The sequence below is a fragment of the Notechis scutatus genome, chromosome 1 (assembly GCF_049901735.1).
Source record: "Notechis scutatus isolate UNSWTSFEM ecotype Mainland chromosome 1, rNotScu1.2, whole genome shotgun sequence".
Classification (NCBI taxonomy): domain Eukaryota; kingdom Metazoa; phylum Chordata; class Lepidosauria; order Squamata; family Elapidae; genus Notechis; species Notechis scutatus.
The window spans coordinates 306,180,047-306,207,194 of record NC_142009.1 but is presented as its reverse complement, the minus strand read 5'-3'; the positions used below and the strand labels follow the sequence as shown (position 1 = coordinate 306,207,194).

The 27,148-nt window shown below is 37.0% G+C and overlaps 1 protein-coding gene across 1 annotated transcript in view; it reads right to left on the bottom strand.

The window, feature by feature from the left end:
- Positions 1-27,148, bottom strand: part of WDR25 (WD repeat domain 25) — a 66,994-nt gene that overhangs the window by 24,472 nt on the left and 15,374 nt on the right. The window contains exon 3 of the mRNA XM_087952177.1: positions 12,047-12,194. Within this exon, the coding sequence (XP_087808303.1) occupies positions 12,047-12,194 (148 nt within the window). The remainder of the gene's footprint in view (positions 1-12,046; positions 12,195-27,148) is intronic.

Genomic DNA, 27,148 nt, shown 5'->3' with positions numbered 1-27,148 from the left:
CTCAAGTAAGGCATTGGCTGTTCCCATGGATACATTCTTTTCTAAATTTAATTGTATGTGGTAATCTCTACAGAATCCTGTGGCTTAATACCAATCGCCTTTGTAAACAACCCTTCTAGAGCTGTAAATTAATGCCCCAGGAAATTGAGCTTTGTGGATTTGAACATTATCTTCTGCTCAGTTCCATTGTATTTATCAAACTAATGATGTTAATGTGCAGTTTAAAGTGAGAAAGCAAATACATTTACAATATTTTCATTGTTTTCCTATTTTAATGAATAATATGTGTTATGAATGTCTTGTTTATAGCAAAATCTTGTTTTTCTATAAAGTCTGCTTACAGGGTTAAGATGGAAATCGTTTCCCAAAATACAATATTTTGATGTAATGCTTCCTCCTGTTCCTTCATAACATGATAAAACTATTCCCTGGTGATTCAAGGTACACTGACAAGATCACACATTTTTATTCTCAGTAATTACATCTGATATAAGCATTGAATCCTTGTTCATGATCAAAACATTTAATTATTTGTTTGTTTATTTATTTATTGGATTCATATTGCCGCCTATTCGCCCATGGCGACTCAGTTTAGACTCCAGTCATGAGTAAGTTTTGAAAAAAACAGAAAATCTTTACATGTCCTTTCTATGCAACATTACCCAGTTATTCATTTTGAAAACAGAGTTGCAGTGTTTCTGATCCTCCTCACCAACATGTGCAAAGATATCAAGAACCTTTACAGTTTTATTGTGCTCCAAGAATTTAATATAATTTTCTCACTTGAGAAAGCCATGTTCTGAAGCAAAAAGCAGCTGTTTTTCACTGGACTGAGTACTGTAATGCTCAACCAGAGATGTATTATAAGCCCTTTCCTCCTAGGTGTGGTAGGTTCTTGCCAAAATCCCTGTTGTTTTATCAACAGAAACCAGCTACTCAGCAATATTCAATCTATGTCTATTTTAAATACGTTTCATTCATTTCATTCATTGGTTTGCAGGAAAATCAATAGATGTCCTCTAATTAATCTTACACAATTTTAGCTCAACAGTAAGTCTGACCATGACTGCAAAATATTAACAATTTTTTCTACCTTGCTGAAAAGTAATGTAATTCCTAAAATTTGCATATTGCCATTTTTAAAAATATGCCTAGCCTCCCTTCACACTTCTTGTCCACTCTCATATTGTAGCTCCATCTTTGCCACCCTTAGTTTACCCCAATGTTAAAGGCTATTTTTGCTATCAAAAATACTTGTTATATCTACTTTTAAAATCTCAGATTTGCAACTTAATTGGAGAGTATATCACACAATTAAATCTTCCCTTACAACCAAGAGAAATCGTAATCAGAGACAAAAAAATACTTACAATGCAATTAATTAAATTTGTGGCAAATAATCTTATCCAGAATTCGAGATAAGCTTGTCTCAAAATATCAATGGCTGCAGAACCTTAGTGGAAGATGTCACAAACCTCATCTCTTATTGGTGGGCCTCCAAAAAGTATTTCTATTATTGGAGTAGAATAGTAGACTAATAAACTATTAATTCAGCTCAACTGAATTGGAGTACAGGAAATTATACCCAAATCTTCTCCAAATGCATGCTTTCAAAATAAGGCATGGAATTTGGTCTGATCTGAAGTACAAATTGCTGTGAAATCGTGTCCTTTGTAGCAAAGAAAGGTAAGCTGAAAATATACCGTATTTATCGGCGTATAACACGCACAGGCGTATAACACGCATCTTCATTTTAAGAGGGAAATTTCAGGAAAGCTCCGTTTCACCCCCACTCCCACCCCGCGCTTCAATCCACAGTGTCCCATTCTGCCTGCCTGCCTGCCTGCCTTAGTTTCTGGTTGTTTGGGAGCAGCTTCGGCTGAGAATAATAACTATTCGCCTCTTTTACTCAGCGAAGCTGTTCCGATTCAACCATTAACGAAGGCAGGCAGGCAGGCAGAACGGAGCACTGCGGGCGGGCGGGCGGGCGGGCGGGGGTGAAGCAGTTTCTTCCTGTGCTGGTGGAGGAGCGAGAGAGCGACTGACAGAGCTGACCCAGAGAGAAGGACAGGCTTCGGTTGCTTCCTCCCTCCCCTTCTTTCATTTGTGTCCTTGATCCCCGATCCCAGCAGCATTCACCGAAGGCTTCTTAACATTATATCGGCGTATAACACGCATACATCATTTGCCCCCTATTTTCAGGGGGAAAAAGTGCGTGTATACGCCGATATCATCGTATACAGTATGATCCAGAAGGTTTCAATATTGTAATGTAAATAAAATAAAATATTTCTGCAAGACGTACAATACATGGAAAAGGATGAGAGAATAGATAAAGGCAAAGCCTAAAATATAAGAAGAGGAATCAAAGTTTGGCTTTATATCTATCTGAAAATCCTTAGTTTCCTCTTTCCAGTTACTTATATTCTCTTCATTACCCAAAATTAATTATCCAAAAAATGTAACTGTCTACCTGAAAGTATAAAATAGTTGCCAGTCAATATCACTAAGTTTTCAATGACTGAGGATGTTCAGGGACAACACTAATTAATGGAAGACTGGGGATCAGGAAACATATCCTCAGTAATTAAATGTCACATGTTTAAATATAGCTCAGGATTAGATTAAGCTACTGATTTTCCTGTGACATCTAGCGAAGGAGAAAATGGTGTCTCCCAAGAACTTTTGATTTTAGGCAATTCTGTGATACGGCAACAACTGAATGTTTGAATCTTACTTTGTTAAGGACAGAAAATGTTTTGCAGGGATTATAATAAAAGTTCAAAAGCTGTTGTGGCCCGAAGCAATCTCAAAACAGAACCACAGATAATGCCTTCAAAGGAAGAGTTTCTATTTCTATTGTCTACTGCCTCTAAAGTCATTGTGTAATAGCACCCAAAGGAAAGGAAAGTTGCCAATTCTTTTCATTCTAATTTTTGTTTCCGTGTTCAAAGAAGATACAGGAAGATAAAATGGAAAAAAGCATTAAGAGTACTGCCAGAAAGCTTTTGTCATGCCCCTGTCCCAGTCTGAATCCAAGGAGGAAGACAAACAGCTGACAGGGAGTGGGAGTATGGCTCCATTGGCTGTGGAGGAAACTGGGGAAGGGCAAAATCTGGCTGAGCAGAGCAGGAGATAGGTAGAACCAAGGGAGAGGGAGTTCAGAGGAAGACCCAAACTCACCCCCTCTTCATCTTAGGGCACGCAGGGAAGAACGGAGAGCCACATGGGTTGCGTGGCTTATGAGGGAAGAAAAGGGCCGATTCCCTTCATTAGCCACAGCTGGGAAGAGTTTAAAAGAAATGCATGCTGAGTGCGGCAGCTGCTGGGAGCAAACATGAGTTTATCTTGTGTTCACTTTACTTATCTGTGTTCCTAGCGTCTTCCCAACCGTGTTGAGTTATTGCCATGTCTTCACGGCTGGAATTCTTGCTCCTGCCCTGTTGGACTAATTACCTCATTTTGCTTGATTGGACTTATAATTACAGTTTTTGTTGACCACGTTTTGGACTTGATTCTCTGCAGCCAAAGGCTGCTCCTGGGAGAGTTTTTTCTCCAGCCAGAAGGTAACCAGGACATTGAGGGCAAAGTTGGAGCTAATAAAGGGACTCCTACTGATTATTTGACTCTGTTGCTTTTGTTCCACGCCCTGGGTCATCACAGCTTTATTGGCTTGCATTTATAACAGTTGCAGTATCCTGGGGTCATGTAATTATCATTTGTTACCTTCCCAGCTGGCTTCTGAAAAGCAAAGTCAGTGGGGAAGCCAGATTTGCTTAATAACTACATGATTCACTTAACAACTGCAGTGATTTACTTAACAACTGTGGCAAAAAGGCTCATAAAATGGGATGCAACTCACCTGACAACTTAAGTCAGAAAGACAACCTGTATTGTCCTATCTATTTTTCCCCCAGAAGATTGCTTTTAATTGTTCCCTCTTGTGTCAAATCCTCAACTCCAAGAAAAAGGATGATAAAAACTTAAGAGAACTGACATACAAGTATAGTATAATTTGCAAGCAAACATTTTCCTATGCTATTATAGACAATACGAAATTAAAAAGATATATTTAAAAAGTGTTGGCTAATGTCCTGGGATATTTTAGCTATTCCCTTATCTCTTGTCAATAGTGGCATCCCTTTGTCCCTAACGTTTACTGCAATTTCCTTTGAGTTCTCTTTCAACTTAAACCATTCTATGCTCAACTTAGTTCCTTTTCTACTTTTCTCAGAATAAAAGGTGACATTGTAGAATTGTCAAAATGATGTTACGGAAAAAGTACAAAAAAGGCGGGGATCATCTTAAGTTATAAAGCAATAAAGATATAAAAACAGACAGAGATGTATTTATTTATAGTCAGTCACTAGGAACACAGAGATGGTATCTCATATCCAGTTCAGAGAAGGCAAGCAATAGGATGGTTTTTTTTATATCAGCCTCCTTGAGATAGATGCAATACAATGCCTGCAGAGAGATCAGATTAATTATAAATATTGGCAATCTATTATTCAGTTCTTCTTTAGATTAGCACTCTAAAAAATTATGTTGACATCTGTGGCCCTACCATGCCCTGACTACATAGAATGCAATGACAAAAACGTTGAAATCCCTAATCTATTTCTGGTCTTTAATGTGTTTGGCATTTGGAAACGATGTTATTAGTTTCATAAACATGTCTGTCATATTGGGTATTCCTAGTCACATATCGTTCATTTACCAGAAGTTGAAACTGATGAAGTAACTCCTATCAACAGAACTTATTTTTGCCTTTTTTTCTGGACAGCTGATTATTACTATCCAGATGAAGTACTGGCCACCCACCATTTTAATTTGTAAAAAATCTCTAATTCTTGCTGGAGAATTCTGGAAGTGGAAATCCACACATTTTAAACATGCCATGATTAAGAAATATTAAGCTGTTTGTAGGGCAGAGTAATCCATAGCAATATAAAATAAAAAAAATAGCCACATTATTACACTATTGACTAGTGATTTGCTTTTTGGATTGTTAGCTACCTCACTTGTTCACTATCCTGGCAATTACATATGTTTTCAGTGCAAAGTCAATAGATTTGCATTATTAAAACATCTAGCTTCTCAAGTGAACTTCAAATTCTAACTGCCAATTTATAGATTTTTTTTTCTTTTTAGAAGAGGGTACATTGAGCAACTATTACATTTCTCCTCAGTTTACATACTGAAAATCTAAAAGCATGGTTTAATTGTTTGCTTATAAATCCTAAATTATTTTGATCCTAGCTAGATGTTACAGTTGAATTCAAGAAATCAGGTTTATCTGGGGATGATGTTGCATTCCATTCAAGTCAGAGATAAGGAAGCAGGAAGACTAACTCTTTCTTGAGTTTTCCAAATTGGCTTTTCTTCTATAAACCATCTATTTCCTCCCTGACAGTCATTCTTCTCAAAGAAAAGCTATTACTTAGTTATACTTTTCAAAATGCTCTTTCAGTGGTAGCCATAAATTCAGATGTATATATTAGCTCCATTTTTTTTTTTTTTTTTTTTTGGTTCTACTTCTTTGGTACTTCAGGAGATTACTTAGTATCCACTCAGAAGCCAAAGAATTACAATTGGGGAGGAAAGAGAGTGTTTTAATGTTTAGATAACGTAAGATAATTTTACTCATTTCAATATTTGCATCTTTCAAACTCACGTGACACCTGAATGATGATGGAGGAAAAATGCAGAATCAAAAGCAGACTATTTTAAATAACCTAATTTTCCCATGAAAACTAGAGCAATGTATTTATGGAGATAAGAATTTAAATTATATTTAATTCACGAACATTAAAGTAATTGTAGTGTTAGGCAATATCCCATCCATCAAATAAAATACCACTCATACCAGAGTGGTATTTCAGTTTGCTAATGGACCATACTGCACTCACAGCATGCAAATAACATGATTATCTTCACCCCACCCAGCAATCTGCAGGTGCAACTTTATTGTTTTATTTGTGACAGAGTGCTGGCAGTTTAATTAAAATGTTCACTATTATGTAAATGCTACAACATATAAATTTCAAATTTAAACACAAACTTGGGATCTTAGATGTGGCTATGTTTTAATATCCAATATCAGTTACAACACACTCCAAAAATGACACAATGAGATTAATATTATACTCCAGGGCAAAAGAAACTAAGCTTTATGCAAAATTATAGCCAGTTATCTCAGAAAAAAGAATTGCTGCACATAATAATCTGTTTAGCATTGAATTGGGTTTGTTTGCCATTATAGTTTTCTATCATCATGATGCAACATTTAGAACAAAAAGTTAGCATTGGCTTGAGCAGATATTCCCTTTTGGTGCCCTCCAGAGGTATAAGATTGCTACTGTCCTTATCAACAGGGCTGCCCAGCCAGTTAAAAAGGATCCTGTAAGGCAGAGGTCTCCAACCTTGGCAACTTTAAGACTTGTGGACTTCAACTCCCAGAATTCTCCAGCCAGCAGAGCTGGCTGGGGAGTTAAGTCCAAATCAAAGGCCAGGTGAACCTCTGCTGAATATGAGCAGGGTCCCCAACCGCCGGTCCGCGGACGGTACCGGCGCGGAACAAGCCTTACCGGGCTGCGTTGTGGCGCCGCCATCTTTTTGTAAAAAAGCAATTTTTCCAAAAGATGGCGGCGCCAGCGGTGAGCTTTTCCGGGTAGAAAGCCATTTCTACCGAAAAAGCTCACCAGCGCTCGCTTGAAAAATCACTCGTGACATCACGGAAGTGATTTTAAAAAGATGGCGGCGCCAGCTCCGCGGCGGGCGCCAGCTGGCCGGAACCGGGCCGCGGCGTCGAAAAGGTTGGGGATCCCTGGTATAGAGAGTGTATATGAATCACTTCCTTCTAATCTTTAAGCAAGTTGAATTGTTTGCAGGACTTGTGCAGCTGCTTCAAATGCTCTTCTTGGCTGCCTCTGTACAGTATAGATGTATGTGTCTATATGGAGGGATTTGCTTAGCATACGTGATAAGGATGATGGGATATATATTGAATCTTAGCTGGATGGCCTAGCTAGAATAAATTGCTATAGAATACTGAACTAGGATTGGGAGACCTCAATGTATGTCTTGAAACCAGGTTCTGAGACAGAACCATCTTTATCAATTGTTTTCTGGGGGAAGGGGGATAAAAAATAAATCAATTTAACAAATTTGGTTGTAGGACTTAGTGGGGCGATCGTCCATTTCTTTGAGCCAATGCAGTGTGGCTAAGAATCTACTCTAAAAAAAAGTGACAAAGAGCAAAATAGAAGGCTGTGTATTTTGCAGGATTACTAAGATAAACAATAGAAGCAGGGAAAGCAAGTTTGGTGTAGTGTTAAGCTGCAGGACCAGGAGTAAAAAAGACTTAGGCTCTAGTTAAATCTCAACCACCAAAACTCATTGAATTACTCCGGGCCAGCCAAATTCTCACAGGCCAAGCTCTCTCCCAAGGAAGTTGTAAGGAGAACTAGAAAAGGAATGACTACTCTGAGCTTCTGAATAAAAGGAGCAAAAAAGGTCACACAAGCCTGTGCGGTCATATGTCATAACAGTTATAAAACAGGTCAGTCACGTGACAAACCAAATTCTATGATCTTTTGCGGGGGCAGTAATTAAACAAACACCACAGTTGTTAAACAAACTCCATAATCGTTGTTATGGATGCAGTTTTACTGAAAAGCAGAAGCAAGCACAAAGCACAGTAACTGTGGAGCTGTGGAATGCTGCAAAAGACTGTAAATGTGCTAGGCGCCTGAAAGTTGGGTCACAGGATCATCGAAATATCAAATCTGGATTTTAAGTTCCATTTTTCTGGTTGGTCATAACTAAGCGACCAGTTATAAATCGAGGGCTACCTATATTTTCTTTGATGGAGTTGATTGGTTTTTGTAAACGCTCGCACTCACCGAACCAGTTGTTACACCGGTTGAATTGCACCCCTGTATATTTGTGTTATTGTGTGTGTGTTTCTCTGTGTACCTATTTTCCTGTCAACTTTGTGAGCAGTTTAGGACTAAAAATTGGAACTAGATTAATAATTTAGCCTTGTCTCATCCATAAAGGACTACTATGAAAAGACTAATTGTTCAGATTGGAAAGCCACGGCAGAAAGCGTGACACCTCACCTCCTTGAATTATGAGGGCTCTGACACTTTGACAAACTTAAGAGGACTAGGTTCTTGGTTCAAAAGCCTCTTCAAAACTGTAGTGCAGGCCTGCCCGAGCACTATCAACTGATTCTCATTGTGCAATACTGATTAGAATAATTGAGAATTGAACTACATGACTTCAAAGATACCTTCCAACATTCTTGGTTTACAGAGCTGCTTTGGACTATGGCCTCTTCCTGACTTTGACCCTGCACTTATGAGAAGTGAAGATAGCTTGGTCTGTACATCTTTGAGAAGAACAACCGAGGAGGAATGTGACAGCACTCTTGAAGTGCTCAAAATGATATCATAAGGTGTGTGACTGTCTCTACTGTCTCTAAGTAGAAGAAATAATGGTTTTTCAATATGAAATAATGGTTTTCAATTATGTCAGGACAGGTTTTCATTGAACTTTAAAAACACTTTGTAAAAATAAGAACAATTTGATACGAGATCAATCACTGGAGAGCACTGGTGATTTCTCCCCTCTGGATGTGTTAATATGAAGTCCTGAGAGCCATCTACAAGGAATAATGGGATTCTTACACTAAGGAAGGATTAATTTGATGGTAACTCCTCTCAGCTCTGTATTTCTATTGGCCATTCCCCATGGTCACACTAATGAGCTTTCCCCTTCATTCTTAAGTTGGGCTCAACATTCATATCAACATTCAACCCTACCTCTCATATCAACATTCAACCCTACCTCTCATATCTTTCACAGAGGAGGCTGCACAGTGTGGCTGGCCTTCCCAAGCTTAATAAGGGGTAGTTTCAGGACAGTTGGAGGATCCCCCCACCAATCTTTTGTCTTCTGCCCAGCATCATCTACCAATGGGAAAACCAGCAATCAATTGTTCTCCTGAATATATGGTAGGGTGATTTGGAGGTTCAATTTTTAACTATTATTTATTTAAAAGTAGTGTCTGATTATTTACTATGTGTTTCTTCTGACAGAAGTATTGATCTTCCTGGAAATAGTTATGTCAGAGTATGAGAAGACTGATACATTTCGATCAACCAACCTCCATTCCCCAAAGCCTTCTTAAAAGATTGGGAGAGCTGAGTTGAAATTCAAAGTAGAGAATTCTGAGTCAGAGGGCTTTCAACACTATTAGATCTTACTTTCCTTTTACACTTCTGAAGTTAATTTCCTCTGAGAATAGTTTTTGGTCATGCAAAAAGCTCTTTCTTCTCCCACTTCCATTCCATATTGATGATGACTATATCTCGCCCATTTCTATTTTGTGTATTCCACAGCACACAAGTAACACCCACACAAACCAATTCCTGGGTGATAGATCTCCTGAGAGCGTGATAGACCAGTGTAAACAGAAAAACAACAGAATCCAGTCTTTCTTGCACCAAAAGCCAAACTTGCTGTGGAGGTGCAATACACAGGAGGATAGGGCAAGCACTTCTGCTGCAGGCTTGCCAGGCAAATAAGAAATGAGCAAACTGGTGCCCTACATCAGGGGTCTCCAACCTTGGCCACTTTAAGCCTAGAGGACTTCAACTCCCAGAATTCCCCAGCCAGCTTTGCTGGCTGGGGAATTCTGGGAGTTGAAGTCCACAAGTCTTAAAGTTGCCTAGGTTGGAGACCCCTGCCCTACATTGTCCACATGGGGAAAATAATATCACTGTTTCAGCAGTGGGGTGAGAACGACATGAGGACTTGTCTTCAAAAACACTTAGTAAAATGTCTTCCAAAATGCCTTGTGGTAAATGGCCCTATGACTCAACACTGCTATATTAGGCCTTAGACCTGTCCTTAACCACCACCTATCTGTACTTCATCTGATGCCAATTTGCTCTTCAGGAACTCAATTATCTCTACTGGATCATTGAGAATCACATTCCTGCTTCAAGCATGGTAGGTACTCGTTTCCAAATTACTGGTAAGGTATTAAAGAAACAGAGATCGATTGCAATTCCCCAAAACATAGAAAAGTTGGGCTGCTATACCTTCCATATAACACAGGGTCGTAAGTCAGCCAGGTTATCTCCAAAAGTGTTGCACTTTCAAAATCACCAACCTGCATTTCTCTATAGTGCTAGGTTAGTGAAAACTGTCTTTAAAAAGCAGAGGGGTGTGTATGTGTGTGATAAAGTTTACAAACTTGTAATTTACCTAAATAATTGCAAATCATGCCAGATTTCTTCCAAGCCAGTTTTCAAAAAATTTCTCTTAACCTGTATGAAAAAGTATATTCTAGGAAAAAAATTACCCACAAACTTGTGACTAAAATATATCTAAATGAAATTAATCAGTAATGAAATAAGCTATGTGCTGATGGAGAATAATGAAGACAGGTGAATGAACTGTAATTAAGTTCTAATCTGAACAGCTGGCTTCATATTTTTCAAATGAGAATGCACCCAGATTGATTTCTGGTAACAAGCTGGATTTTGCTGAAAGCATTAGTGACATCTTTGTGAGAAATGCACATTAACGATAAACAAGAAAAGGAGGATGGGGAGTCTCCCAGTAAATTAACCATGATATTTATGTTGTGTGTATTCATGCACACCCACACACAAACATACATACAGGTGTAGCAATTAAATATTGAGTCCTCCAACATGTAACAGCACATTTTTGTAAAGGTTGGTCAAACACCAACAAAAAAAAATATATTTTAACATGCTTTTGAAAGCCAAAGCTTCAACACTCTGTGGAATTTAAAAGGAGAACCTGTTACAAGAAGCACAAAATCTAATTTTCTTGCTTGTTCTCAACATCTAGGTCAAAGGCTTTCTCGGGTTCTTCAAGAGTTTTACACACAATGAAGCATTATGATAGAGATAATGTGTTAATATCTTGCTTAACCACAATGTGGTTGAAGTGGAACAGGTACAGCCCAATGGGGTATCTGGTGTGAGCGACAATCTGCCTTACACACCCCAAATCCTCCAGTCTTTTCCTTCTATCTCCGCTGCCTTCCAATCATCGCATTTCACGCTGCTTTATCTTGGCTTTCTTACTGTATAACTTGGCTTTCTTACTGTATATCTTGATTCCTCTGCTTCTTTCATCTCTTCTCTGGCTATAGTTTAGTTTACTTTATTGTCATTGCACCTTGTACAATAAAATCAAACACCATCTTCAGTGCACATCATGATCATGAAAACAAACACACAAACACACATCCTTCACACTCCACACATTGAATTGAAAGTTGTAAGTTTATTTTACAAATTAAAAATTGTAAGTCAAAGATTACCTGTATTTAATTTATTCTTCATTCCTTATGTCTTTGTATTTCAAGTATTGTTATATTTTCCTCTATGTTACCTTGGTGTTTTGTTCCCTACCCTGTTCTGCCTCATTTTCTGTATCACTGCATTTCTTGTTCCCTTTGTGTAACTAACTTGACTCTGGTTCCTTTCTTTTACCCATCACCTCTATAAGCCTCTACCATAGCATTTTTCAATATTAAAATATGAGGGAGAGGAAATCCAGCCATCTTAAGGTTGCCAAGGTTGAAAAACACAGCTATACTATTATGCAGAGCAGCCAGCAGTCTTGTGGTTTTCCCAAAGAAAATGAAGAGCTGACTATAGGACTGAACATCTGAACTTCTTAATTTTAAACCAGAATCACAACTTCTAAAACATGTTGCAGCTACAATGTATAAAACAGTTTCACGTAACAGAATGCTTATTCACATCAAAAACTCCTTGCCTGTGGAAATAAAAGGTTTTATCAATAATGTAGCCTAGAGAAAATAACTTCTCAAAATATCTTACCAAAATTGCATTTGTTTGTTTTTTAATTAGCAGAACATTCCAGTTAGTAAGAAAATGGCATTCTGTTTCCAAACCCCAAATAATATAAAAGTATTTTTTTATTTATTAATCACATTGTAGTGCTGTCTACTTAAGGGTATGAATACCTGTTTCAATATCTGTTAAATGAAGCATAAAATCAAAGCCTCCACTCAGTGCATTTCTTCCACAGGGAGACCACTGAATAGCTCGGACAGCACCGGTATGGATAAAGTATGATTTCAAACAGCGTCCTTCATCCACAGCATCCCAAACCTGAAATATAAATATATAGATAGATATTTTCTTTAAAAATATAAAATAACCAATAACTTATTTTAGGGTCAGCAGGAAGTAGTACTGATTTCTGCTGAACTATTTTCAATGAGTAACCAGAATGTCATCAGAAAATAACATTTATTTATATAACTTTTTAAAATTACATTTCAGTACCTGATAAAATGAGATAATCTGAACAAGAGTGCTAGTTTGGTGCAGTGGCTAAGACATAGTAGGAACCAGGAGACTGTGAGTTCTAGTCCCATCTTAAGCACAAAGCCAGCTGGGTGATCTTGTACTAGTCACTTTCTTTCAGGTCTAGGAAGGGGGCAATGGCGAACCAGTTCTGAAAAACTTTGCCAAGAAAAATGCAGGGACTTGTCCAGGCAGTCTCCAGGAATCAGACATGACTGAATAGAAGGAAAAAATTGAATAGAACTTCCAAATATGTTAAATTTAGTGCAGAATACTACAATGCACATATCTTTTTAAATTAATAAATATTTGACCATAGATTAATCTGCATTAAGAGAGGTATATGAATTATTGTCTTCAGCATCTTCAGTAAAACTATAAACATGTTCATTCATTCCTTCTTTTCTAATCTGCTGCAACTGAGAGATTTTTTTTTAACATTTCTGTTTCTAGCATTTTTAAGTTAAAAATAAGTTTCTAAAATGAGGACATTCACTTACATGTGTTGCTTAGAGAAAGTCTACTGTACTGACACATATTGATACAAAATTCCAAAGCATTGAAATACTGAATGCCCTGTATTTCAGTAAATATAAAGAATACAATACTGTACTCTTTGAAGTCGACATATAACACTTTTTCTTATTTGCAGAACAAAATGCTTGAAAGAGTAGGGCATATTCCCATGAAGCCAATCTGCCATAGAAGACACATTTCTATATTGGCTTAACAAAAAAATCCAATGTTTTCCAAATATATCAAACAATGTATCTCATAATCTCAGACATTTTGTGGAGATGGCTCCACAAATTTGGAGATGGTTAGCTTGGCAAAGGCCGAAATGATTAATACAAGAAAACAAGGATAATTGTTTTAATAGCCAGGGAAAATTAGATTTAATTTCCACAAAATTTGACTAGACATTAGGAATTACAACCTATAATTATATTTTTGGTTTCAGGATAATCAAGATCTTTCATTAATCAAAAGCTATCAGCTTTGTATTCATCATTTTAATAAGAAATGTATCTACAAAATTTATCAGAAAAGTAATATCCTGTTAAAAGGCTAGTATGAGGGTCTCTTTATGAGACATTATATTGATTTCCTTTTTTGTATTAATGCTAATATCCTGTGGCAATAAAAATGATGAAAATAACATTCTCGATTATTATCATCTACTTTGCTTTAAAACTTTTTAGTAATTAAGTTTGCTTTAAAACTTTTAGTTATTTAGCTTTCAGGCTGCACAGTATAATTAATTTTTCAGGCAACTTTAATCTTCAGAATTAGAACTACCAATAAATTAATATCCAAATAGATATGAGTTGATATGGATCATCATGATTTCAACATTCTTGCATTATTATTTTAAAGCAATTTCTGTAGTTGTCGGGAGTGGAGTCAAAGCACTTGGTTAAAAACTAATTTCAGAAGCAAGCCTTATGTCAAAAAACATATGTTCATAGTATTTGTATAATCCAAAAATACTACATTGGGCAAGAAATAAATATTCAAATAGCCCTTGGTTGATTGAAGTCTATTGATTCAGTGTAACCACAATAGGAGCTCATTACCACATGGTAACTTCATGTTTGGCATGTTAACCGACATGCCTTTATTTAACAGTATTTTTATTAGTCCTCAAAAACAAAATGCTCTGTAGAGCAATGAATTACAATGCAGTCTCTGAGAATATATTTGAGTAAGTCCTACTATCAATATAGTTCATTTCATCTTATTTGCAGAGAAGCGGTAACACACTCTTGGAAATAATACTTTTAGAAAGACTGGGTGAGCCTGTCACATTTCACTAGACTAATAAAGAGTAAATCATATCCAGGTGCATTGTGAGAGGGCATCCCCTTTTCAGAAAACAGCTGCTTGAGGAAAATGGAAAAGACAGGTTGTAAATTACTTAGAAGCTCCTCTCTGATGTTTAAATGATCAACTATGAATAGACAAGGTCCCTAACAAACTTCAAGCAGCACATTTTCTCTGTCTTTGGAAGAAGCAAACAAGCATCTCATTAAAGTGGATTGGGGTTACTTTATATTTTGCTAAATGTGGGTTTCTTTGTAACTAAGAGTTGAGATATGGAATGTTTATTTGGATGGGATATGTTGATTCCTTGGTTCTCTCTGAGCTTGGTAGTTTTCTTGCAGCTGTTTCTTTACCAAACTAGGTAACAACATTTATTTTTATTCTATTTATTTTGTCACAGGTATAAGTATATACATAGTTATGAATATATGAAATGGATACATATAAGAATAATAAAAAGAAACAAGACAGGGACGGTAGGCACGTTGGTGCGCTTATGCACGCCCCCTACAGACCTCTTAGGAAAGGGGTGAGGTCAATAGTAGACAGTCTAAGGTTAAAGGTTTTGGGATTTGGAGAAGAAACCACAGAGTCAGGTAGAGTATTCCAGACATTGACCACTCTGTTGCTGAAGTCGTATTTCCTACAATCAAGTTTGGTGCAGTTTATTTTGAGTTTGTATCTATTGTGTGCTCTTGTATTGTTATGGTTGAAACTGAAGTATTCATTGACAGGTAGGGCATTGCAGTATATAATTTTATATACTATACTTAGATCGGACCGAAGGCAGCGTAGTTCTAGGTTTTCTAGGTCTAGAATTTCAAGTCTGGTGGCATAAGGTATTCTGCAATGATTAGAAGAGTGGAGAACTCTTCTTGTGAAATATTTCTGGACTTTCTCAACTGTATTAATATCAGATACGTAATGCAGGTTCCATACTGATGAGCTGTATTCAAATATTGGTCTAGCAAATGTTTTGTATACTCTTGTTAATAGTGTGATATTACCAGAAAAAAAGCTCTGTAAGATTAAGTTAACAACTCTTATGCCTTTTTGGCTATGTAGTTACAGTGGGCTCTAGCACTTAGATCATTAGAGATGAGTACTCCATCAGTGCTAATAGGCAATGGGGTGTCCCCTTACTTTACTAGCGGCTTTCCCTTTCAGTATTGGTGAAAGTGATCTTGATGGTTCCTTGACTGGATTGTTGTTTATTGTTAACTTGTTTGAAAGTTCCTTGATTGGGGTATTGCTTGCTTCTGGATTGTTAGTCTAATGATAACTGGAGTGGGATATGTTGTTATTTGGGATTATTCTCTTCAAAACTCTTGGCATTTGGAATGGAATGGGTTCTATATTGGGTTTGCTTACAGTTAACATGGGGTTTAAACTTTTTTTTCCTTAAAGGGTTGGTTTGTTTTTTTTTATAAAGGGGAAATGATCCTTCTTTGTCATGTCAAACTTCAGGTTTTTGTTTACACTAGGTTATTGGGACCATTTTATGCCTTTTCAATGTAGTTTTGCTTACAGCTAAAAGTTGAGGTGTAGAATAATGAGTTTTATACATGTTAATTAATGTTATTTTAGGCTCTGTTTGGACTTTTTGCTGACACTTGGATTGGAGAAGATATTACTTATTGTATTTGCTTAAAGTTATGAGATGAGTTATGGGATGAAGAGATTTATATTTGGTAATTTAAAAAGGTGAAGAGATTATGAAATTGTTTATACTTGTCATGATGAGAATGGGCAGTTGTTTTCTTACAGTTCTTTTTCTTTTCTTTTTTGCACCTATTTCATTTGCCTTTTTTAGTTTGCGTTATCTTTTCCTTTTACAACTAAAACTTTTATTAAAAATTACTATTAAAATATTACCTACTCCATTGAAGACTTAGCTCTGACAGAATTTTTGTATTTTAATTTCTACTAAAACAAATTCGCTAATACAAAAGGACAAAATCAGTGTGTTTTATATAAGAAAGTTTAAAGTGTACCTTTGATAAACATCCTGGAAAACTCTGTCCTAGTGCTTTTCTGGCATTGTCCCCTATGTAGCTTTTTTAGCCCTGCTATATAAAATATATAAATATTTTCGTTTTTTATCAAAATATTCATGCATTTATTTATTTTTTTAAAAAAGAAGGCAGGTCTACACTGAAAAACTATATACTGCAATATTGATAATTTGTACTGACAAGATCACAATAATATGTGGGATGCGCCTTCCCTGGAAACATTGTGATTAGTCTTATTCTGAAACTGCACTTTGAGCTACATGAAAGTATATTTGAGGTTTGATGCTAGCTGGTTTTAAAAAAAAAAGATTTAGCTGCTACTCCTTCCTCTTGTCTATATTTAGTTTGATTATTGCTGTGTGAGTTCCAAGACTTGTAGATAGCTCCACAGTTGCAGCCGAGTCCTGCAGAATGCACCATAGTTGCCTAATCACAATGCTAGTACACATTACCAGAGTTATGTTTGCTTTCTGATCATGTTGACAGCTGGAAATCTGGACAGCTGGAAAGCTCCAAAGCAGTATTTATAAATGTGCCTCAAATATTATCCTAATAACTAATACATTTCTCTAAATCTAAAAACACCAATTCCAACAACTTCAATTCAGAGTTGGTGAGAAAACTGAATGCTAATTACAGGTAGTCCTCGACTTACAATCAATTGAGCCCAACATTCCTGTTGCTAAGTGAGACATTTGTTGACTTTTCTTGCCATGGTTGTTAAGAGAATCACTGCAGTTGGCTTCCTCCTTGACTTTGTTGGAAAGTTACAAAAGGTGATCACATGACACTAGGACACTGCAACCGTCATAAATATGAACCAGTTGCCAACATCTGAATTTTGATCATGTGACCGTGGGAATGCTGCAATGGTCATAAGTGTGAAAAATGGACATACATCACTTTTTTCAGTGCTATTGTAACTTAAAATGGTCACTAAATGAACTGTTGTAAGTTGAGGACTGTAATTTGTTTCCTTTTCCTCATTGTACTTAACAATTCAAGGAAGAAATATAGCATTCTCCTTAGTTATAATAGAGAGAAGACATAAATATTAGCATTCAGTGTACAGGCAGGATAAATGGAAAAACTAAGGAAAATTCAACCTGTTTAATAATAAATGTTCCAAACTGAATTTAAATACTTTATTTCACAATGTTGAATTCTGCTATGGAATATTGTACCCTAAAGTTATTCTAGCTTTAGGGAACAGCTACCCTAAGTATCAAAAACTCTTCCCTGTTGAGGGGTAAGGTCCACAGAATCATCTGCAGGCCTGTAGCTCTCTGGTGAATAAAGTTGTTTTGTGTGTAATACGACTCCAACTAGGTAAGTCGAAGAGAGTTCCCAGGGTATAATCTTGTGAGGCTATCTGGATTGACTTTGATTCTGGATTGACTTTGAATATCTGAAGGACAGTGAAGAAAATACATGGAAGCTACATCAGCTAAATGAAGACTTACTGAATATCAAAGAGGCTAAAGTGGCCTACAAGAAAGATCAAGTGAAGAATAGAAAGGAGACATGGAAAGGCACAGTGTTATGGCCAGAACATAGAATTCAAACAGAAAACAACTGCCACATAATATCCCAGACTTAACAACTGTTGATAAGAAAGACAAAAAAGTCTGGATGGTGGATGTTGACAGCAGAAAGGGAGAGAAAGAACTGGAGAAAATCACAAAATACAAATACCTGCAAATAGAAATAGGATGGCTGTAGCAAAAAAACCAAAAAAAAAAAAAAAATAGTATGAACAGTAACAAATATCTTGGGTGCAATCCAAAACTACAGGAATTGTAGTTTGAACACCATCGGAATTGAAAAAAAATCATCATAGTCATTTGCAAAAGGCAACTTTACTTGGAACAGCTTACCTGTGATAGCTTTAATGCTATTAAGCAACAACTTCCTATCAGGGGTGGGATACGACAGGGTTAACTACCAGTTCAGGATTTACGAGCTTCTCTGCAGGCTGCGAGCCGCGCGCCTGTAAATCGTCATCAGCAGCTGCCTGCAGAGAAGCAGCCTTTGAAACAGCCCTCTTTTCTTGTTTTTTTAACTGCAGCTGTGGCTTGTTCAGCAGCTGAAGTTGAAAAATCAGGAAATAAAGATCAGGTAAGATCAGGTGGGTGGGTGGGCAAAAACATCAGTATACATAGAACCGGTTTTATGTCTGCTGCTCTTCACTGCTACCAGTTCTAACAGAGGTGGACAGAACTGGTAGAAACCCACCCCTGCTTCCTATCCCAAATCCTTGGGAAGGGCTCAATAGGTGGATACAAATGACAACACCTGTCTAAACATCTGACTGACTGTACAACCAACTACAATAATATGAAAGGATTTTTTAACCCTCTCATTTTAAAGGCTGGGTTGGATATGGCTTACAATTAACAAAATACTTTACCTTTCTATTGTACTTACATAGACTTTCCAAAATAATTTGGTAGATTTAGCAAATGTTCATTTAGGATCTCACACATGCACTATAGTCTACGATTATTAAAATGGTAAACAGCTTGTAGAATGAGCACTATCACTCCCTGCATTACATTTTTTCATTAACAGTATTGGCTATAACACTACTCATCAAGCTATCTGGAATTACAGTTTTCATGCTGGGAGATAGTGAACCAGTTGCTCTAACAACCACCCTCAAAGTAATTTTAACACCATCAGAATGTGCTTTATTTCTCTCACTATCTGCCTTTTTAATAAGGCTATAACACCATAAAGTACATGCCAGGAAATGGTTTTCAATAATTAAAAAAGTAGAGGAAAAACAGCTGAAAAATAGTCCAGCCTGCATCACGAAGGCAGAATAATCCACCCCTCCATCTTTAAATCCTGACAGATCAAACAATACAGTTTTTGTCCAAGAGACAACAGCAGCTATCAGGGTTAACAAATATTTTAATTTCAGCTTCTTAAGAAGTATTCATGACAGGGATTTTCAGAAACCGAGAGTTATTGCAGAAATATCACCAGGGAAGTACTGACACTACAGCCCTTATTTGCACTAAATTGATTGTCCCTCTGACTTTGCAAGATATTTAGAACTTTCACTGAAGACATGTCAAGAGACAATCATCACCACTCTGCATTTGTAGACTATACACATAACTGTATACTTTTCCTATCTGTGTCTTAAATCCACCCAGGGAGAACAAAGCAAACAGTAAGAAAAATGAACTAATGGCTGCTAGCAGAGATAATCCCTATAGGAAAAAAGGCACATTTCTCTCCTCAGTAAAGCTTGTCATTGCTTGAACCAGCTTTTGAAACACTCAATGACCTATTTGTCAACTGACAGGCAGCTACCTAAATATCTGATGCATTCAAAACAACTTGTAAAGTATCTAAAGCAGGTAATCGGGAGATCATGGCACACCATAGTCATAAAGTAGCTTGTTTAAGTCCCAGCTGCAGCAGATTTTTTTCCTATTTAAAAATAATAATATTGAAAAGCAGGGGAACCTATTCTAGTCAGAATTCTAATTCTAAATTCTATTCAGAAGAGGGAAAAAAAACCCAAATCCAATGTCCTATTTCTCTACTTTACCAAACTTTATTAGCTAAATCTCTTTACAAGTTACATTTAAATATCATTAGCAATATTTCAAAACCCTAGCTAGTGTTTATTTGCTCATTTAGATTATCCTTCACTTGAATTCCCAGGCATTTTACAAATTGGATCTTTCTTCCCTTCTGTATTATATGTAATATTGCCATCCATTTCCAAATGCTTTTTTTATAAATATAAACTTACTTTATCTTTCTAAGAAATGTGCTGATTACTTTTTAAAATCCTTTATATAAATAAATTAGTATGTTTTTAGTTTAAATTATTCTGTTAATAAAGAAAAAATGACAAAAGTTAATAGTCATTTTATAATTTCTGTTTCAGTTTTAGGCTATGACCCATCTGCTATAATGTCTACAACGTTTTAATTCCAGTTATTGTATATTTTGCATGCATAAGCTACAGATAACTGAAAAGGTTGGATTTCACTGACAGTTTAAGCTCACAGTGCTGTATTTTCGAGTAAACAGGCAACTTATTTGTAGCTAACATAAAGAATTCTATATCAGAAAAGTAACCAAATCAGATTAATCTCACACAAAAGTGATAGGTTGTGAATATCTGCATATTTAACTGGAACACTGAGATAAGCTGAGTATCCTTCTGGTATATTGGTCACTTTAATGCTGCAATCAATTTCTTTACAAGATAGCTGACTTAATCCCTCACTTTTAGAGTTGGGTAGTTTAAACTTCCACGTCCTCAGTGCTAGGTTGTAGAAGGTAAGACTGTGACCTCCACAGCAGTCATGGGCTGTCCCAGGTAATCTCTGGCCTGAATCTTGCAGGCAGACAAATGTTGGCTCTTATTTTCATTTCTGAGGGGTCATGCTGCATTCTGGATAGAGATCACTTCCTAGTCTATATAAGACTGGTTGCCATGAAGGATCTGCACATGACAGTGAGATTTATTAGAACAACCTGCCCTAGATGCCTGATGGATCAGAACAGATTCCAGAGGGAACTTGGGAAACTGACCAGCAATCTGGCAGGTAGCTCCTGCCTGGTTTATTAGGTTGGTAGCAACCTCTGATGGCATCAGCCGCAATATCCTGTTATGAGGGTTGGGAATTGGAAATAGGCTTCTTCCTCAATCAGCCGTTCCAATTGGTAGTGGGGGAGAGAAGAGTTTGGCCTAGCAATTGCTGCCCAGCATTCAGTCCTCTCTCCTCTTTTAATTACTTCTACATGTGGCTACTGGTCTGTAACTTGGGAATCCTCCTGAATTTGAGGCTACTGTTTGAATGGGCAGATGAAGATGATGGCCAAGAGGGTTATGCCCAATCTCAGATGGTCCATCAAGGAAATGGAGGATCTTCCTATACTGGCTCATGTCTTATTACCATAATAGTTGGACTACTCCAATGTGTTTTACATGCCAATACCTTTGCAGATTATTCCAACTGGTTCAAAATAAAGCAGGTTCCTTATTGGTTGCCATTTACTTAAATGCTGGTTATCCTTTTTCTCTTTCCTTCCACCTTTCCCAGCAATAGAGCTTTCTTCAGAGAACTAGATCTTTGCATAATGTCCAAAGTAAGATAATTTGATCCTAGTTTTAACCAGTACTTACAGTATTTTATTGTTAATTCTACAATATGGAAGTATATAAATCAAGTAATTATATTTATCAAATTTATACACGACCATGCTCTATAGGAACTCCCAGTAGTTAACAACTATGTTGTAATTTATTACAATACTATATTTATTTTTAATGTTATTGGCTATTGTATTATTTTTTTCTAAATTTACTAATTTGACTCAGGAATGCTTATGTTGTAATTTATCGCAATCCTAGATCTATAGCTTGTTGTGTTTAACACTGACTTATTTAACCTCAGTTATTATAGAAATGGGTTAAATATATTAATATTGAAGCTAGTAGGCAAGAAACATCAACAGTGTAAGCATAGTATTTAGTAATTTCTGTTAATTAACTAGCAATATGGCAACATTTCCATTTAGAGCATCCTAATGTGATCATGAATAGATCCAGGGATAATTCAACTCGTCTGCTACAAGAACTTGATTGCTAGACATTTGAAAATACCACTTAAGCTATCATTAAATAATCAAGAATTTTTTTACTCTAGAAAATTAGACATACTTCTTACCTGAAAATACTGTATTTTGAGCTCAAATTTTCAATGAAGCTGTGCCTAACCAACTTTCATTAACATTAAAGATGTGACTACAATACAAACAAAACCTGCTTACATGAATGGGATTCAATGATCATGATACCAAGTTTTTGTTCTTAAACAATAGGTCCTTTCAATAAGCAAAAATTTTGTTTTAATTCCAACCATAATTTCTCTCCAAAAACAAAAAGAAAATTGAAATATTCTTTAATAAAGAACTTGTCTCATGAAGCGTACAGTTTTGACCTATGTCTTTGAGGAATATTTATGTAATTTTTTACATGAATAGCTAGATGGTCCCTGACCACTAGTCCATTATTGTACAGTTTGATATCTTACCCTTTATTATACAGGTGAAACTCGAAAAATTAGAATATCGTGCAAAAGTTCATTTATTTCAGTAATGCAACTTAAAAGGTGAAACTAATATATGAGATAGACTCATTACATGCAAAGCAAGATAGTTCAAGCCATAATGTGTCATAATTGAGATGATTATGGCTTACAGCTCATGAAAACCCCAAATCCACAATCTCAGAAAATTAGAATATTGTGAAAAGGTTCAATATTCTAGGCTCAAAGTGTCCCACTCTAATCAGCTAATTAAGCCATAACACCTGCAAAGGGTTCTTGAGCCTTTAAATGGTCTCTCAGTCAGGTTCAGTAGGAATCACAATCATGGGAAAAACTGCTGACCTGACAGTTGTGCAGAAAACCATCATTGACACCCTCCATAAGGAGGGAAAGCCTCAAAAGGTTGGATGTTCCCAAAGTGCTGTATCAAAGCATATTAACAGAAAGTCATGTGGAAGGGAAAAGTGTGGAAGAAAAAGGTGCACAAGCAGCAGGGATGACCGCAGCCTGGAGAGGATTGTCAGGAAAAGGCCATACAAAAGTGTTGGGGGCTTTCACAAGGAGTGGACTGAGGCTGGAGTCAGTGCATCAAGAGCCACCACACACAGTCGGATCCTGGACATGGGCTTCAAATGTCATATTCCTCTTGTCAAGCCGCTCCTGAACAACAAACATCAGAAGCGTCTTACCTGGGCTAAAGAAAAACAGAACTGGACTGTTGCTCAGTGGTCCAAAGTCCTCTTTTCTGATGAGAGCAACTTTTGCATCTCATTTGGAAACCAAGGACCCAGAGTCTGGAGGAAGAATGGAGAGGCACACACTGCAAGATGCTTGAAGTCCAGTGTGAACTTTCCACAGTCTGTGTTGATTTGGGGAGCCATGTCATCTGCTGGTGTTGGTCCACTGTGCCTCATTAAGTCCAGGGTCAATGCAGCCATCTACCAGGAGATTTTGGAGCACTTCGTGCTTCCTTCCGCAGATGAGCTTTATGGGGATGCTGACTTCATTTTCCAGCAGGACTGGGCACTTGCCCACACTGCCAAAAGCACCAAAACCTGGTTCAATGACCGTAGGATTACTGTGCTTGATTGGCCAGCAAACTCGCCTGATCTATGGGACATTGCCAAGAGAAAGATGAGAGACATGAGACCGAACAATGCAGAAGAGCTGAAGGCTGCTATTGAAGCATCCTGGTCTTCCATAACACCTCAGCAGTGCCACAGGCTGATAGCTTCCATGCCACGCCGCATTGAGGCAGTAATTGCTGCAAAAGGGGCCCAAACCAAGTACTGAGTACATATGCATGCTTATACTTTTCAGAGGTCTGATATTGTTCTATGTACAATCCTTGTTTTATTGATTGCATGTAATATTTTAATTTTCTGAGATTGTGGATTTGGGGTTTTCATGAGCTGTAAGCCATAATCATCACAATTATGACAAATCATGGCTTGAACTATCTTGCTTTGCATGTAATGAGTCTATCTCATATATTAGTTTCACCTTTTAAATTGCATTACTGAAATAAATGAACTTTTGCACGATATTCTAATTTTTCGAGTTTCACTGTCCTAACTCTTTAGAGAATTGGAAGGAACTCAAGAGTGTAGCAGTATAATTCCTGAAGCCTCTCCCTTGCCTTTTAATTAATGTTCAATATTGAATTTTAACCACCCTTGCTTCTATTTTAAATTTTTCATATTTAGTTTTTATGTTTTTAATGTTTTATTTGTACATTACCCAGAGTCCCTCAGTGAGGGAGATGGGTGGTTTTTAAATGTGATAAATATGTACAGCATAGTAGCAGACACTATAAGTCCCTAAATATTCAAATATATTAGATAATCTACCAAGAGATTTCAAGACACCAAGGCAGGCTCGCCAGTGCAGAATGAATCAAAGATCTGCAAATATTAACTAGCTAGATTTTTAGCTTAGCGACTTACATAGTTCCTTCTTTTCATTCATGTTTTCATCTTCAATGGACTGCCAGAAGTCTCTTTTTAAAGTTTAATCATCTTTAATATTTAAATATGTTCAAGATAATAACAAACTTTCTTCAATAATCCTAAATAAAGGACTGATGTTATGTTCTTTCAAATCAGTGCACGTATGGATTCATTTTATGTTTAAAATTAAAATATAAATGTCCATCATGGCAGCTTTAAAGTAAGTACAATTCCACTCATGATTTGCCAGAAACAAATCCAGTAGGTCTAGTTAATATACTGCATTATTAGAGGGTGGGTATTCTTTGAGCCTGGTTGTTTTGTTACAGGCAGACATTACTTAATGACTGCTCTGTTTAGCAACTTTTCGAAGGTACCACAGTACTGAAAAGGTTACTTTGAGACCAGTCTTCACACTTAGGATTATCACGGCATTCCTGTGGTTTGATCATCAAGATTTGAGTGCTTTGCAACCCTCAGATGTTTATGACTCTTGCAGAATTCACAGTCACACATTGCTATTTGTGTACTTCACAGCTGACTTCTAACAAACAGAGTCAATGGAGACTGGTCCATCTAGTCATGGTCACATAATGTCTCTCTTAATGACTGTGGATGATTCACTTAAGTGAGGTAGTAGTCCAGTGCAGTCACATGTCTCACTTAAAGACTGTGTCACTTAGCAATGGAATTGCTGGCTGTTAAGTGAGAACCACCTGCACTAGGCTAGATATCATCATTAGTGCATGAGAATGTACAGTTTACTGACAGATTACATATAATATCTAGCTGGGATGTGATTTCTTCATTGGTTAGGGTATTGATTATCATAGAATAACAGAGTTGGAAGGGACCTTGGAGGTCATCTAGTCCAATCCCCTGCTTGAGCAGGAGAGTCTATTCCAAATATTAGCTTCTACCTAGGATCGAACTCACAGCGTCCTGATTGCTTATCTGGTATTGATTGTCTACTATTGAATGTAAGTCATGATGTGGTTTGCTTATGGTTTAGAGTTTATTTAACTATGGCCACAGTAGTTTGTAAACCACAGAAATCTACCTGAAGTATCAATTGGCCTCCAGGTAAAATTCAAAATATTGTTTTTGACCTATAAACTCCTACATGGTTTGATATTCAGATACCTTAAAGACTTATCTGTTACAAGCAGTAAAGAATTCACAGTTCCTATGTGAGGATGAAGTGAGAGATTCAGGGGATGGAGCTAAAAGTCCATGCTTTTTAGCGATGGTCCTTACCTCCAAAGACAGTGAAAATTGAGTTGTTAAGAAAACCTTAATATAGCTTGCTGTTGGGAGATGCCAGTAACAATGTATTTTTAGATCTGAAGAAACATGTTTAATTTTATGTTTTCATGCTGTGCTCTACCAGGAGTCTGCTGGGAGTATGATGTTATAAAAAATAAAGCAAAAAAGTTACCTCAGGCATTATTTCCCATCTGCCAGCCTGAAAACATAATTTCTGCAATAGCAGTCATTCTTACAGTACCTGATTTCATTCATAAAACGAAAGAGCCGAGAGGTTGGGGAAGATTTTGAGGCCATTCGTTTCTTATTCAGGGGACATGTAAAAATATAAAAGTATCGCCAGACTTTAGCAGCTTTCATAGAAGCTGTGCAAGCACACACATGTATGTGTATGCAGCCTGTTGAGGTAATTCCCCGTTAGGAGAATGAGCGCATACAGGGAGACATATTTGAGAGAAGTGTTTGAATAATACACACACAGCACACAGATACACTGTACAGTAAATGTAGGTTTTACTTCCAGAAAGGTTTAAGCAAAGTTCAAAACAAGCAGTCCAAAGTCATTCACAGGTAAGATCAGTCAGTTTTCAATCCAGGGATAATCCAAATAACAAAGTCTAGTGTCAAAAACAGTTCACTATCAGACTTACATCAAATCCAAGAATAACAGTCAATACAGGAACGGCAATATTCTCCAACAGAAGGAAACAGACTCACTGAGACTTCTTCTGAAACTAAGACTAAGACAACCCAGGTTTCTGGCTCCATCTTATGGCCGTTTGGGAAACCACACCCAATTACACTTTTGCATTTTCTTAAAGATACAGTATTTAAATGTCTATCCTGGTTTATATATTTCCAACCCAAATAGCTGTTAGCTATTCCTAACACGGCCCTGTGTTATATTCCTAACACAGCCCTTGTCTATGTTGTATTGCAGCCCTTGAAGCTTATACACCTCAACTACATAACAATCACAGTTGATGGCCTCTAACACTAGCAGGCTATTTGAGCATATCATTACGGCTACAATGTATTTTGAAAAACTTATTGACAGAATCTACTAATTAAAATTTGAATGCTAAGCCTTGGTTCTGAGAAACAGCCTAACATGATCACATACAGTATTTCCAGATCATTGCAACTGCTAGTTATTTGTTAGAAATCCAGATGTATAACTTCTTGTTATTGTTTTCAGAACAAGCATTCCAGCAAGGAGATTCACTTTGAAGTGTTACAGTTATTTACGCATCCTGAGTTTTCAAAGATAGAATAATATACTATATATTTAAAAAAAAACTCAGGGAATCTGGGATTATTCTAGGGCAGGGTGTCAAACTGGATTTCTTCAAGGGCCAGATCAGCATTGCAGTTGTCCACAGGCCAGCTCGGGTCAGGGGGAGATGGGATGGAGTCCTCCTGCAGCACCCTGCCAGCCACAACGGGGTTTCAAAGTCAGGACTTCCTTGCCTTTATATGATATAGATTCCTCCCTTGTAGCTTTGAAGATCTCATCTCTTATTTGTTTTTTTGGTGAATCTGATGTGGACTTTCCTCCGGAGCTTGTGGCGCCGAGCACAATTTGTATGTACCCTATAAATCACATCAATGTCATTTTG